General features: G+C 44.3%; 1 protein-coding gene across 1 annotated transcript; it reads right to left on the reverse strand.

Moving 5' to 3' along the window:
* Positions 1 to 3315: 3315 nt before the first annotated feature.
* On the reverse strand, positions 3316 to 12641 carry LOC145418317 (sodium-coupled monocarboxylate transporter 1-like). Its single transcript, XM_080286759.1, has 5 exons — positions 12612 to 12641; positions 10371 to 10525; positions 6363 to 6503; positions 5667 to 5885; positions 3316 to 3472 (listed from the first exon to the last, which is right to left on the reverse strand). The coding sequence occupies exons 1-5, from the start codon at positions 12639 to 12641 to the stop codon at positions 3316 to 3318; spliced, it is 702 nt and encodes a 233-aa protein (XP_080142885.1).
* Between the last annotated feature and the right edge of the window lie 4022 nt (positions 12642 to 16663).

Below are 16663 nucleotides of genomic sequence, written 5' to 3' on the forward strand. Positions count from 1 at the left end.
TTTGTCCTGAAGAGATTAAACTGTAGCTGTATTAACTCCTTTCATAATCTGTTAAGTTAAAAAAAAATTGTTACTGTCCACTTGTGGTGTCGGAGATAACAAATGGCGTCCTTATTGTTGACTGCTTTATTCTTGAGTCGATCAATTTGTATTTCCTCTCGCTGTGTCAGTCCTTGACAAATTGCTGTGCGTCAGATACTTGTGGGAGTGAGAGATGTGTACCCACAAAAATGGTAACTCTGCAAGCTTCCCTCAGTGTAAAAAAACGAACAAACATTATAAGCGAATTGGGTCACGTAGCTTCCAATTTATGTTCAGCCATATATACTAAACTAATAATTATACTCAGAAACACATGTTACTAAACTGATAAGACAGTTTAGGAATAAAAGACAAGATCCTGTATGTACACGTCATAGGACTGAAGAGTTATGCAGGTGTGAAGACGAAAAAACAAGACACGTCATGGGATCAAATGAGTTCAGCAAGTGCCAGCTCAGTCTTCTTGCTGTCGTCTGGAGTGGTGTCCCTGGCGACCTGAGAACTGTCAGGTTCCCTTCCCATAAGCCACCTGTGCAGTCTGGCGCTACAGGCACTGGTCAGCCTCTCGTTCACTGCGCCGGAGGACATAGGACCTGTCAGGACGGACACAGTAACAGCATCGATATAGCCTACTTATAGGAACGCCATAACCAAACCGCCACCCAGCTTTCGGTACAGCATCGATTTACCCAAAGTAGCACGAGACCTACGCCACCACCACGTTCTCAGCATAGCACTCAACACGGTCATGCTAATACCAACACCAAAGTCATGTCATCACCAGATTTTCAGCACAACTCTCACAACATCGATATTCTCGCAGTAAGATCACACCCCCGCCACAACCACTCTCTCAGTACCAGCATTGCCATATTAACCCCACCACCATACTTGCGCCGTCACCACACTCTCAACACCGGAACACTCATGGAACTACTGTACTCACAGCAACACACATCACAACACTCGCACTAGCATTATACCTACAAGATGCACCTTTAAGCAGACTGAAAGACTATAAATGAAGTATAGTGACCCACCAGGGTAACCAGTTCTATTTAGTTTAAGTTTTTATTAAGAAAAAAAAAAAATTCAGTCCGCTTAATTTACTCATGTACGTAAGAGGTTAGTTACTATAATATGTTTTTTCTAACCTGACTAAGATTCTGAAATCAGTTCATCTTAGTTCATGGGCAAATGCAATCAGACTGCCTAATAACCAAGGGTACTTAGGTTGTTGGGTCCATTTAGCTAATAACGAAGAAAATTCATTCCTTCTTAACTAAGGCTCATCGAACTTCATACGACCACGGCTTGATATTCTAGTTGTGGGAGTGGCCTAGTTCCGTCAGTTGAAAAAAAAAATGGTTAGAGATAACACCTTAGCAGAAGACTCACCGGTACAGAGGGAGACAAGGCTGCTGACCACTAAGACGATGAGGAAGCCAAACAATGTGGTGTAGCAGTAGGAGATGTCGTACACAGTCTTGCCCTCCACCCTGATAAAGGAGCAGTATTTCGGTTATAATGAAGATCAAGCATCTGTTTGTTTATCTATATATGGTCAGATGCCATAATCGTGGAGGGAGTGGTCACAGACAAATCGTCTCCATGTCACCCTATCCTCCACCACCAAGGTGCCCTCCCTCAAACTCACATCATCCTCGCTTATATGCCTCTCCACCCCATTGCCCCATCCTCATTATTGGTCTCCCTCCCCCCCTTTCCATTTTCACCTCTCTCGTCGGCTTGTGTGATTTAGACACACCTCTTTCTCAATATCTTATTATTCCCGTTTACATAACTGACGCAAAAGGTGTCAGTATTATAAATATATAATTACTGAACAAGAAAATATTAAAGCGTAATTAGCAATCAACGCATAAAAGTAAAAAAAGAAAAAAAGAAAAAGCACAATGATGTCACCTATGCCCACGAAAACACTCATTACTGACACTGTAAATTCGTATGTTCTGTCTCGTAAGGTTAGAGGAGAGCAATATTTCCATACAGTATTAATTCACATTGTCATGTTATTTCAGATTTTTAATAATGCTAAGCTTAGAAACTGGAAAAAAATAAACTTTTGTTTTACTGTTCCATAGAGAACTTGATTTTTATATTTTGACAACAAAAGAATTTCAAGTTGAAACTACTTAAATGCTGTATAATTGGAAACCTTGGGCTTGAGATTAATACAACGATACTAAATAATTCTTCTACCCCGTCACGAATTAAAATAAATATACAAAACTGAAAGAAAACCTTTTTAGCTTTTAATAATTTCAAACTGGCTGGCTGCTTCGCCAATCCTGAACCCAGTATGTGCAAAGGAATTATTTACCATGATTGTATTGGTGGCTCCAGAAAACGTTACTCTGGCAGATTATGATAAGCAATGTATTGTCTCGTTTTAATTAAACTGTTACTCTTAAACTGCCGTATAGCATTTGACTCTCTCCAATTATTTGGTAAACCTGGCTGATAACCGCAGTCTTCGAACCTGTCAGTGGATGGAGTGGGTGTCATCAGGACATCAACAATATCCGTAGTGACAAGGTCGGCATCAGGTATAGGTGTGGTGATGTTGGTGAAGTGGAGGAGGTTCTCTGGACATCCGTCAGTAGAAAGTGGGAGAGAAGACAGAGAACCCTCACCCCGGACAAAGCTGCTCACAGTGATCCACAGGTTGAATGTCAAGGCTGCCAAGAAGCCCACCATAGCACCCTACCACAATAATTGGAAAGGGGTTAAGCTGGATCATAGTGTCCTGCATATCTCACAATATTTGTTACACTGAATTAATTCACTAAGTTGCTGTATTTTGTTGTAATCATGACACAACCAGACGATGTTACCCAACTTTTTCAGCATCAGTAATACTGAAGGGCTCCATGGAAACGTATATCGTAAGTTAGATAAGTTCTTCTCGCAATCGGAAGAATAAAAAAAGAAAAGAAAATACTTCTCTTGACTGAAATGCTGAACTACAAGAGCATTCTGTGAGCATCTCTGACCTTGGCATTGACCCAGGGTGTGAGTAGACCGGCCATGTGCATTCCAACAAGTGGACCCAAAACGGCACCAGAAGTTTTATACCCCACGATGAGGATACCATTGAGATGCTGCACCGCAAGTCCAATGCAAATGCCACACACTCCTGCAGCAGCAGCTATAGAAAAAAATAAAACAAAACAGAAAACAAAGACCTAATTGACAATAGGACCATTTATTTCGAAATTATGGAATATTGTGCACTCGTTGTAAAATGGATCAATAGTCAACTGATATTTTATCATCAGAGATCTTACAGAGTAGCTTGAGGACGTTGGTGGAGGACTTGTTGCTCATCTTGTTAAAGTACGGCCTGTCTTTGAGCAGGTCCTCCCAGATAAGACACGCTATCGAGTTGCCAGTAGTAGAGATTGAACTGTCATGAAAGGCGACATCAACAGGTTATGTTTACAGATTGACACACTGTGAAGAAGTGAGGGGGAGGGTGTGCATCCTCCCTCCACAGTAAATATCTAACTGCAACCAGTTTCGAGTTATAGTCCCCTGAATATCCGTGGCCTTGTGTTTGACCTTTCAAGGTCACTCAAAGTCAACGATCTTGGTGCTAAATGAAAGCCCCGATTGGAATTCCTGTATGTTGATAATAAAAAATATCTTTTTCAAGTTATAGCCCTCTGAAAATCCGTGACCTTGATTTTGACCTTTCAGGGTTACTAGATTACATCCAAAATGTAATCACATTCTTTTTGGGACCATTACCTACATATCCTGAATATTTCATAACATTTCATTCAGCCACTTTTCCGTAATGTTGCTAACAATCAATGATACAAAAAAACAAAGAAACTCTACAAAAAACAATACCTCGCCGGCCACCGTCCGGGCGAGGTAATGACTGTAATAGCAACTTTGAATATGCATGACACAGATGAGCTTATTTATGCGGTGAGGTTCAGGTCATGTTTTGCAGTTCCTGAAAATCAACTATTCCTTAGTTCCAAGAGACAACTTTCAGTCTTCAGAGAACTGACCTGTCAACACCTAGTGCTTCATGCACTGGTATGGATTGAGAGACATTTGCAGTGTACAGTTAGAAGTGAAAGTGGATATTTATCTTGTTGAACCGAGAATGTGTATGACTGCAAGAATTTGTATACATTGTCAAGGGAACCTCAATGGGGTGTGAATATAAGGTATGTAAAGAAATGTTAGCACACCACCACAACAATTGCACATAGACACTAGCAACCAATAATATTAGGCTCCTGTGTTAGTGATAACTCTTGTATTTTCATCATAACAGGTGAGTCCTCTTAATCGTTCAGTATATACAAAATAATAAAAATTATTGTCTTTTTAGTGACAGTGATAATCAATACAATCTAACAAGAACTATTGGTAACTACACGACATGGTTAGCAGTAAATTTATGGTTTAGGACAGCCTGTTTCTCTTTTCATTATGGTTGCTATGACATCAATGCAGCTATATTCAGTACATGTATGCTGATGTGTCACGAGAGAGAGATGGTTACGAGATGACATAAGAGTTCATGCCCTCACGCTTGGGTCCGATGCAGAGAGGACTGAGATCACAGCGACAGTAAAACGATCTGATGTAGCTAAACCAGTATGAAAATAGCCAATAAATCAAGAGCTAAAGCATCGCTGTGAGATAGTGTATGGACATCCCATATCACCTGACTTTATTGATTCGATTTACCGTTGACTCACCGCTGGTAGAAGTCTTGAGTTCTCGTGCCTGAGTATCATAAAGAATTTTTCTTGAGTAACTGAATTCCAAATTAAAACCATTCTATGCGATCCCGAAACGCCGAGAGAGAGAGAGAGAGAGAGAGAGAGAGAGAGAGAGAGAGAGAGAGAGAGAGAGAGAGAGAGAGAGAGAGAGAGAGAGAGAGAGAGAGAGTGTGTGTGTCAAGAGAAAGATGAGGAGACAGAGAAGGGAAGTAAGTTTAGAAGCTTAATCAAATTCCAAGTGACATGGTTCACTGGAGACTTTTGTCAAAGTGTTTGGGAATTAAAACATGGCCAATTTTTTGTAACTTGAAAAGTGACATGAACGACTCTGAATTACAAAAATTTAAGAGTCTACCACCAAAGAACAGATTGGTAAAAACATGTTAAAGTATGCACTAGGTGGAAGGTGGATGGTATCATAATTCTCCTGGACAGGGGATTCAACAACTTCACATTACCAAAATCTGAGTTGACACTGCGACACTATGTCTCTTCTAGGCAACCGTAATCTCTTCCCGTGGGTAAGCTGGACTTATTAGAATGGCCACTGGCTGAAGAGACGATAATCTCCAAATTCAAAACTGGAGTTCGTTAAGAATTCTTGACAGTAAATGACGACAGGTAAAAAAAAAAAAAAATCTTGTCCAGGGTACTACCTGGTGGTGTATCAGTGGTGCCGGAACTACGTCAGATCACGTATCACAGTTACCATCGACAAGTAAAAAAAGGCTTAAACGTACCATGCATGGCCAAGGCCATCAAAAACGTAAGTTTATTAAGTATAAATCTAACCTTCGAAAGCTTTTGGTCTAAGGTCTTTCCTATGTCCCTGCCTTTGGAAGCATAACTGACCTGAGAACAGCACCATAGATGGCAGCCACAAAAATTCCAGACACACCCTTGAGGTGGCCTAATTTGTCCATCACAAGGTAGGGGATGATCTGGTCAGGTTTCTGTATCCTGCCTGAGGTAAGTGGGTCACACTGTTGGTAGACGGCATACGCCACCAACCCGGAGAAGTAATACAAAGCCAGGACAATAAGTTGACTCACAATGAAGCCTACACTCACTCTGAAAAGTTAAGAATATAATCCACTTCTTGTTTTGGTATTTACTGTCATCTATGAAGAGAACAATATTGTGGTTGAGACTTTAATATTTTGGTAAAACTGGTTATTTTGAGTATTATATTCTGAGAAACCTTAATGATAATGCACCTACTTCAATTACTAATGCAAGTGAGGCTCAACATACGTGACTTCCAAGTGGTTAAGATTGTGTGTATTGATGCTACTTGAGTTTCATATTAGGGCATGGACATCAGTGAACGGGCTAGTTTATTTATTTCTATGGGTAAAAATGAACACAGCTTTAGTATATCATATAAATTTTTCTCTACTTCAAATTATACTTTCAACAATAATAGGAAAATACACAGAAAGAGTAGGCTGTTTTGACAAGATCTTGTAATGTTTTGCGCAAGTACAGTACAGTAGAGTGTAAAACTCAGAATTTTAGTTTAACCTCCACGTAAGAAATGCTCCTCACCTTTGTGCTGCCACGAGGCTGCTGATCGAAGCGAGTCTCTGGTATATATTCTGGTTAAATCCTAGTACAATAAGGCTGGAAACAAAACCATAAACGATGGTAGACCACAAAGTGTGTCTGACAAAGAGGCTGGGGTCCAGGCTGAGGGATGCAAATGTGTTACTTTTAGAATTTGATCAAAGTATCTTAACACACTGTGACCTATACTGGTGACCATATCAACATGGCATCATCTGAATACCATTTACTTATGTTAATGCCTTGCTTATGGCTAAGCAATAACTTTTTGTGCACTACTGAATTAATGACGTCCTGTCGTCGGGTGGAAGACGGTGATCTTTGTCACCCCACCTAATCCGCAGGGCAACAAGTTCGACAAAAATACAACTAACTTATTAGCTTCTTCTGCAGTATGATTCCTCTTTCCCTGCTAGAGTTCCTAGAGACAAATTTGACATCCAATGACTGTATAAAAATGCTTATTAGTTTCCTCAGCGATTCCAAGATTATCGTTAGAACTGGGTATGCAAGGTTCATGACGTTGTTTTGCGCCATGGATGCAAGCTAAGTGAGACTTTAGTTATGAAGAAAAAATTAGTTTCCTTGGTCAATAGTCAAACAGAGCCTTAATCTGTTTACACAGAGACCATCGACTGAAATGAACGGGATTTGAGATCTTTGTCAGGTTAGGGTAAAAACGCCATATGAGCCCATAAAAAAGGATCTCAGGCAAAGTTAGTCCTCGCTCAAAGTCACATTGCCTATGATCTGTTATGGGACAAATCTTCCACTCGTCAACATGATATCATTGCTTCAGATCAATCGTGGTGGCAATCTTTCGTTCCATGCAACAATAGAAATCTGATGCACGTATGCTGCCCTGAACCATCTTTTCTCAGAAGATGAAGACGATCGTCCATTGATGGCACAAACACAGACAAAACACACACACAAACACAGACACAGAGAAACACACTGAGAGACACACACAGACACAAAGACATGAAAAATTACACACACACAGACAGATACAGTCACAGAGAGACACAGAAACACAGACACACTCACTTACACACACGCAGACACAGACCGACTCACACACACACACACACACACACACACACACACACACACACACACACACACACACACACACACACACACACACACACACAGAAACACTGGCACATAAGCAGACACACACTTGCATACACAGACACAAACCGACACACAAACACACACAGACACACACACGCACAGACACACGACGCAATAACACACACACACACACACACACACACACACACACACACACACACACACACACACACACACACACACACACACACACACACACACATACAGAAGCGCACATACATACACAGACAAACACACAGACACAGAAACACACAAAGAGACACATAGAGACACGCACAGATAATGGAAGAGGCACACAGACTCACACACACACACACACACACACACACACACACACACACACCGAAACACTGACAGACACATGTACTTCAACACATACACACAGATATATGCATACACACACACACACACACACACACACACACACACACACACACACACACACACACACACACATACACACACACACACACCGCTCGCTGGTGCTGTGGTAACGCTCTCGTTTGCCAACTGGTTGACGGGAGTTCGCGCCTCGCTCAGGTTGCGAAAAAGTTTCACTGACGAAGTGGGTGGTTACTGTTCCCCTTGAGCAAGGGGACGGGTGTGTGCGTGTGTGAAGGTCACAGTCTTGCCCTTAGATCGGACTATATGAGCTCTCAGCTCCCTTCCGGGAGGGTAAAAGCTGACGATCACGACCATCAAGTGATCCTGACCGACCCGGTAACTTACACAGACACAGACACAGACACACACACAGACGCGCACAGACACACACACAGAAAAACACACAGACACAGAAACACACAAAGACACACATAGAGACACGCACAGACAATGGCAGAGGCACACAGACTCACAGACACACACACACACACACACACACACACACACACACACACACACACACACACACACACACACACCAAAACACATACAGACACATGTACATCAACACATACATAGACACATGTACACAAACACACGCACTCACACACACACACACACACACACACACACACACACACACACACACACACACACACACACACACATACAAACACGCTGACATTCATACATACATACATACATACAGATAGACAGGCAGACAGACAGACAGACAGACACACACACACACACACACACACACACACACACACACGAGAACACATACAGACACATGTACATCAACACATATACAGACACATGTACAGTACACCAACACACGCACTCACAAACACACACACAAATACAAATATGCTGACGTACAGACAGACAGACAGACAGACAGACAGACAGACAGACAGACACACACACACAGAGGCATACTAACAGACACGTACAGTGCACTGATAGACACACTCATTGGCCCGCGCGCGCGCGCGCTCACACACACACACACACACACACACACACACACACACACACACACACACACACACACACACACACACACACACACACACACACACACACACACACACACACACACACTCATACAGACACATGTACAACAACGCATTACAACACATACTGTATACAGACACATATACACCAACACAGGCACACACACAGATACAAGGAAACTGACGTACTTAGACACACACACACACACACACACACACACACACACACACACCCATACAGATATGTATACACACAGACACAGACACACAGACACAGACACAGACACAGACACACAGACACACACACAGACACACACACACACACACACACACACACACACACACACACACACACACACACACACACACACACACACACATCGACACACACAAGACACAAACATAAACACAGACACATAAACACGGGCGCACACACAAATACACACACACGGACACACACTCAGACACTGTGAAAGAGAGACACACACATACAGACACAGAAACAACCAGAGACACATAAGCCACACAGATAAACAATAACACACACACACACACGCACACACACGTACAAGCACTTAAACACAGCAACAGCTGGTATATTCAGGCATATCAGTATGTTTCTGCTTGCCTCACAGATCTCCAGTTATTTTTTTACTGTGACTTCAGGATAAATACATTTTGCATGCACGTTTGTGGGAGCTAACCTTAACGTTTCATCTCACTTACTGGTAATTCAAAACAGATTAAACAATTCACCTATATCTATGTCTGTGTATCCATATCTATCTATCTACCTATCTATCTATCTATTTATATATCTATATCCTGTAGAAATAAATTCTGATCTCCCGAGAACCACTTGAATGCCAGTTTCTACCAAGATATCTACACAAACGCAGTGTGTGTGTTTTGTTCCCACAGCACTGAGTGGGTAAAACCTATAAACAATGGTGATCCCCAAACGTCCTACAGCACCTAAATTTCTGTTAATAGTGGGGGGAAAAAATCCACCCTTAATACAGGTATGCTAAACGTGAAAATACATTTAAATATTTGATCTTTAGATATCTGGAGCAGTGTCAAGACCGTGCCACAAGCAGTATGAGCTTCTTGTAATGACTAAGCATAACAACGGTATTGATAGATCATGTCACATCACTGACTATTATTACTAGCTATGAGATATACTAAAAATATCATACTGAAGCACAAGGTGGCCTTCAAACCGTAAAACCGACAACAGCCAAACCAATACTATTCACTTTGAAGAGTAGAGGCCCAATGCTAGGTTAGTACCCTACTGTTTAGAAGTTTTAAGAAAGAGAAACTGACCTAGCAGCATTTTTTTTTTTTTTTAACAAAATGTCCACTCACCGTTGGGTGATTCACATAATTTAAAGCTGTCACTCTTATTTGGGTACTCCTTATCACTAGATCACAGACTTACTTAAAAAACTGTATCCTGGCACCCTGGTCAGCTATGGCCCAGATATTGCCAACACCACCCATGTTGATGCAGCAAATGACGACCACCACCAGTACACCACCAAACATGAGGAGCGTCTGCAGCACGTCAGTGTATACCACGGCCTTCACTCCACCCTGGAACAGTAAGTAGATGATCGGGCTCTGCACTGCATCAGTGTATTATGCCTACTATTCCGCTGCCTTTACATTAATGGCATGTTCGTTACTTTTAACTATGATGCATATATCCTATCAGAATAATCCATGGATATAGATATACATCGAGCCTCACTCAACTTAGGAATTTAGCCAGCAGAGGGTAATGGATTCTTTGGTGGACTATTGTCCATGCTTGTGCACCCACTAAAATAATTATTGGTACCCATTGCCTAGATACACTTCGCAGTTATCACGGACACAGAAGCAGTGAATACATAGTAAGGGTTGGTATATCTGATCTTCCCTCCCTCAATCTCCCCGCCCCTTTCCCCAATCTCTGTCTATCTGTCTGTCTGTCTGTCTCTGTCTGTCTGTCTGTCTGTCTGTCTGTCTGTCTGTCTCTCTCTCTCTCTCTCTCTCTCTCTCTCTTCGGACAGTATAACTACTGTAACTTCATGTCATCTATAGAGAATATTTTATATTAATGGACATAATGCTCGAAGGAAGGTCTCAAAACAGCAATGCATCATCCACCAGATAACATAGAAATCAAAATGTTATTTGTCTGCTTGACACCCATCGTACCCGATGTTACCATCTAAGGATTTTCTCTCACCTTGTGATACAATGGCTACCACTATTAGCATTTTAAGAATGAGATGATGGCAATCTTTTTTGTCCTGACTGTCCAGTATATGCAACACCCTATGAATAAAACATGTAAAGTATATGCGGTATGTGTCTTAGTATTACCGCAATATTAACCACATGGATGACACGTGAATGTAGCAGTGCATGGATCATGAAACTGAGGCTGGTGTATCACCAGTTTGACGATGAAAACAAATTCGCGCAGCGGATGATCGGTATTCATATTAGTTTATTTCAGGATAGGCTTTTACCTCAGTCGGTTCTCGATTTGCATATAATGTGAGGAATATGTTGCTTACGAAACTGCTTCGGGTTGGGCAATCTGAACTTCGAATCAGTAGTAGGAGTTTTAGAATGAATCTGAATCTGATCTACTGTACTTTACACATTAACACCCTCGTTTATATTTTTTATGGAAATTATTGATATTGAAACTCTCGAAGTAAAGAACAAGGCAGTGAGAATTGATAGGCAAAAAAAAAGAAAAAAATGCTCAGTAGGCGGTGCTACGAAGCCTCCGATGCCACAATGAATACGGATTTAAGGCTCAGCAGATCAGGGATACCAACGAGGGACGTTAACTCAGTTTATTTTCAGATCTCTCCTCCTGTGTGTCAGATTTTATCACCCTAAATGAGTGCAGATAATTTATTTATTTATTCATTTATTTATTTATTTATTTATTTTTTTTTGGTGGGAGTGCACCAAAGTTCTTACACCATATTAAGCTGAGTCTATTTTGAGTACGCGTATCTGATGCAGATGATGAACTGCAATTATTTTCTATAGCTCGTTACTTGTGTACTGGAGGCGATGAGGTGACTCCCTAGTGAGTGAACTCATGTAATTATGCGTGTTTCCCGAGTCTAGGGGTTGGAGTCCACTTCACAACGGATAATTTACCTGCCTGCATAATTATGTTCTCACCGTGTAGGTTCACTAATGGTATACAGTCACAGAAATAAGTACCATCCTAAGGTTTACCCAGTACATGGTGGGAAAGTCGAACCATTTAAGACACGCATTAGTGAAGGTAAGATTCTTACTATGTTTCGCCACATGGATTTTTTTTTTTTTCATAGAGAAATGGAAAAATAGTTATCTTTGCCTATACAGTATACAATGCAGACTCTAATACAAACATAGCAAATATAACACTTCCACTTTCATGTATCATTCGTTCTACCAACATCCCTTTCCCATTCGTATTTATCTCGGATGAGGAAGGGTTCATTCTGCCTATTACTCTCCATCTGAGAAGTTTGTCATGATCGAAATATGAAATGATACACGTAAAAACACAAAGAGACCTAATTGTGTAATTCTACACAGGATAGTCTAATGCATAAAATTCATCAACTGCCACAGAATGTGGTCAGTGCAGCCTAAGACAGTTTTTGTCTGCCATTACCATACCCTGTTCAGAGGGACTGTCCGCCATATTGTGTTGGTATAAACAAGACCTTGAGAGCTCTCTCCTTTCCTTGAAAGTTTTGGGCATTCCAGTGATCTGCCGTCTACCAGCCTTGGCACGGAGCAATAATAAGCACCCGTCGTCTGTTTGGTGACATAAGGGGCTTTGGGGCTTTAGCCTTAGACTAGTAGCAGTCGTGAAAATTATATCTCGGCCGACCCCCTCTCGTCAGATTTTCTCCCGGCTGCGCATGCGCGGTGGGGGAGTGTGACGTGTGGTGACGTCATGTGCACGTCACTGTACCCCCACCGGTGCTGCGTCTTGACTCCCTGACTTCATTGCTGTGGCAACATGGCTTATTCTGGCCCTGCCTCCCTTGCTGACATTGAGGCTGACCTCTATCTCAGTGAGGACGAGGACATAACAGACCAACACTCGCCCCCAGTGGCACTCGCCACGCAGCAACCTGGCCCCACCTCTTGGCAGCCCAGTGTTGCAGTCCCCCCTCCCGCTACGCCTACCACCTCCACCAAACGACCCATGGACCAGGCTTCGGATTCAAGTGGTTCGTCCTCACCTGCTCCCAAGGCATCCAGGCGCATCGAGACTTCTCATCCAGCTGCTTCTGATAATTCATTCCCTCGCCCTGGCTCTCATTGTTCACCCCCTCTGGCCACCACTGTCCTTCCTGCATTTGCTTCCAGAGCTGAATATGTCAAGCTTGTCTTCTGTGGGAACCCAACTGTGGAAACGAAGCTGCGCTGGCTCTCTGACGTCACCAGGGCTTTCTGCCTCAATCGGGAGTTGGCCGAGGTGAAAATGTCTACTGTCACCTCCCGTGTTGTTTATATCTCACGTAAACGTCCCGACATCATCGAAAGTGTTGCGAAAGGTGACTTCTTATCTTTGAAGCTTGATGTTCAGGACTCCGTTGAGAGGCCGAGGAAGTTCCCGACGTATCTCGTCACCCGCTACCCTGTTGATGTAGACCCTTCTCTGGCCAAGGAACTTAATGGCGTATACACTGTGCGTCGCTTCTATCAACATGGCACGCCCATCAACCGGCTTGTTGTCGTATGGAGCCTCCCAGACCCACCGCCACCAGCTTTCAGCTTCAGCTTCCTTCCTTGCCTTCCATCCTGTGAGTTTAAAAGGATGAGAGACGAACTGCCATGGTGCTACAAATGCTGGGGTATTGGTCATATATCCCGGTATTGTGCTGCTTCCTCTGATAAGTATGGTTGGTGTGCCGGCCCCCACTCCTCCCGGACTTGCCCACATCGCACCCCCACCCAACCTACCACCGCTGATGCTACTCCTGCATCAGACCAGCCCACCCCACCTGCTCCAGATACATCAGTGTAGAAATGCCCCCGCTGTAATGAACAAGGAGTCAATGTGTGGCACGGTTGCCTGAAGCGCTTCTGTGCTGCTGCCTCGTTTGCTGTTGACGCTACGCCTCACACCTTGCCCCCACCACCACCACAACCATGGTCGCGACCAGGCGTTACTTCACCACCTCCATCCTCTACCCTGGCTGCCTCGCCGCAAGTCCTTGCCCTTCACGAGGCCGTTGCCAACCTGACGGCACGTTGCGCAGCCATTGAAGCACGTTTTGATGCAATCGAGACCCGCATTGATAGTCTCGCCACCCAGCAAGCCACCACTGAGCGCACCCTCGCCACACTCGTTGAGTCACACCATGCCGTCATCACGTCTATCACCACCCTTTCCGAGAGACTAGAAGCCCTCGCCTCTACCTTTGAAAAGCTCAGTGATCGACTCATCAAGGAGCCACCGCACCGCAAGCCTCAGAGCAGCGCCGCTTCCATGTCATCGGGCGGCAACACTTCGACGTCCTTGTCCCCACCAGCCTCCCGTAAACCTAAAGGCAGACTTCAATAACGGAATGCAGCTTCACATCATCTCTTGGAATGCCTGTGGTATCGGAACCTACCCGAAGCTTACTGCCCTCCAGACTTATATAGGTCGTCATCACCCACATGTCATCTTTCTTCAGGAAGCTTTTGTAGGCTGCCATGTGCTCGGGGTTGAAGCTCCCCCACTCCCAGGCTTCGTCTCTTATGTCCATCACGTCAGGAATGGCCTCGTGAGCTACATTCACTCCTCCATTCCCCATCAACTCCTCCGCTGCTCTACCGATGACAACATGACCTTCCAGCTCTTCGAGATCACCGTGGGTGCTGGGAAGCTTCGACTCTGCAATGTGTATTCTGCTCCAGGAAAGATCAATCCCCCTGCTCTCCCACCACCTACGTCGCAAGGCATGATCTACATGGGGGACTTCAACGCCTGGCACCCCACCCTAGGTGATGCCTCCTCCTCCCCAAATCGTGGTGGACTACCTCTTCTCGAATACATCCGCCGACACCGGCTCACTCACTGGCCTACTGGGGGCGCCACGCACACCCAAGGAGGCACGCTTGATCACATCATTACCGCTGGCCTGGTGGCGTCACATGTTCAGTGCTTTTCTATACAAACCTTTTTCTCTGATCACATCGCTCTTGGATTACAGTACTCCCTACCAAGTGGACCTTCCTCTCCTCACACTCGCTTCCGCATCACCATTCCTCCAAAGTACTGCCCTAACTACATATTTCACATCTCCAGTCTTCTACCAACATTTAACTTCCAGTCGCCTGAGAATCTGTACTCCTCTCTGGTTCGAGCAACACATGATTTTTACACTCGTTTTGTGACACATCCGCACATCAAAAGACACGGTGTGGCTCATGCCTGGACAATGGATCAGTGCATTCTCCAGGCAGAAAGGCAAGCTGTGGATGATGGTATCGCATTCCAGAGCCAACCAACACATGCCCGTCTCATGCAGTATCGTGCGTCCAGAGATGACCTTGTTACCCTTCAGCAGGGTGCCCGTACCGAGGCTTGGAGGAAGTATACTGATAGCATCAATCACCAGACAAGTGCTGCCTCCATGTGGCACCTTATCAACAGAGTTATTAGGAGGAAACCCCCAAGTGCTCTTCACCACAGCCCAGCACAGTATGCAGAGGACCTGATCACTACCTGGTCTGAGCAGGCGCAGTCACACAGTCTTCCCGTCCATGTTCAAGAGGCACTCTCCACCCACAGGAACGCCCGCACATTGCGTCTCATGGCTGCATTACTCCGGCCGGATGAAGAAGACGACATACCCATCACTGAAGATGAACTGCGCCGTGCTCTTGCCAGGAGTAAGACGACTGCACCAGGGGAAGATGGTATCACCTTTCAAGTCCTCCGCCTCCTCCTCAAAGTTCCCGGCTCTCCCTTGCTGAAGCTCTACAATCTTTTCTTCCAAAGGGGATACGTGCCTCATGCCTGGACCTCTAGTACCATTGTGCCCATTCCCAAACCTGGCACAGACAAGTTCAGGCCTATATCACTCACCTCCTGCTTTTGTAAAGTGCTTGAGCGCATATTCCTTGCTCGCCTCATGTTCCGGCTACAAGACAAGTTCTCTCAGAGCCTGTATGGTTTTTTGCCACAGAGGAGCACACACCATTGCCTGATGGACCTGTATGCCCGCCTCTCCCCCGCCAGTGTGGTAGCATTTCTTGATCTCAAGAGTGCTTTTGACATTGCCAACAAGGAGGTTATTCTTGACCAGCTGGTTGAGTTTGGGGTACACGGTAATCTCCTACGGTGGATCCGAGGTTATCTTTGTAACAGGACCTCACGTGTGCTATTCCAAGGGGCATGTAGCACGTCCAGGGAATTCGAGCTTGGTACTCCCCAGGGTGGAGTTTTAAGTCCTTTTCTTTTCAATGTTCTGATGCACCGCTTGCTGACTCTTCTACCCGATATTCCTGGCACGACTATCACCTGCTATGCTGACGACATCTGTGTGCATTCCACCTCTGCTGCCGGTCTTCAGAGATTCCTACAGTCTTTCTACGAGTCGTCCTCTGCTTGTGGCCTCCTTCTCTCCCCAGACAAGAGTCGAGTATTCTCTCCTCGGGGCTGTGGTACACTCCCGGTGTTTACTGTGGGACAAAGAGTTATCCCGCCCTGTACGCAGT

The sequence above is a fragment of the Coenobita brevimanus genome, chromosome 14 (genome assembly GCF_032717465.1).
Source record: "Coenobita brevimanus isolate Jiangsu-jjx chromosome 14, ASM3271746v2, whole genome shotgun sequence".
NCBI classification, from domain to species: Eukaryota; Metazoa; Arthropoda; class Malacostraca; order Decapoda; family Coenobitidae; genus Coenobita; species Coenobita brevimanus.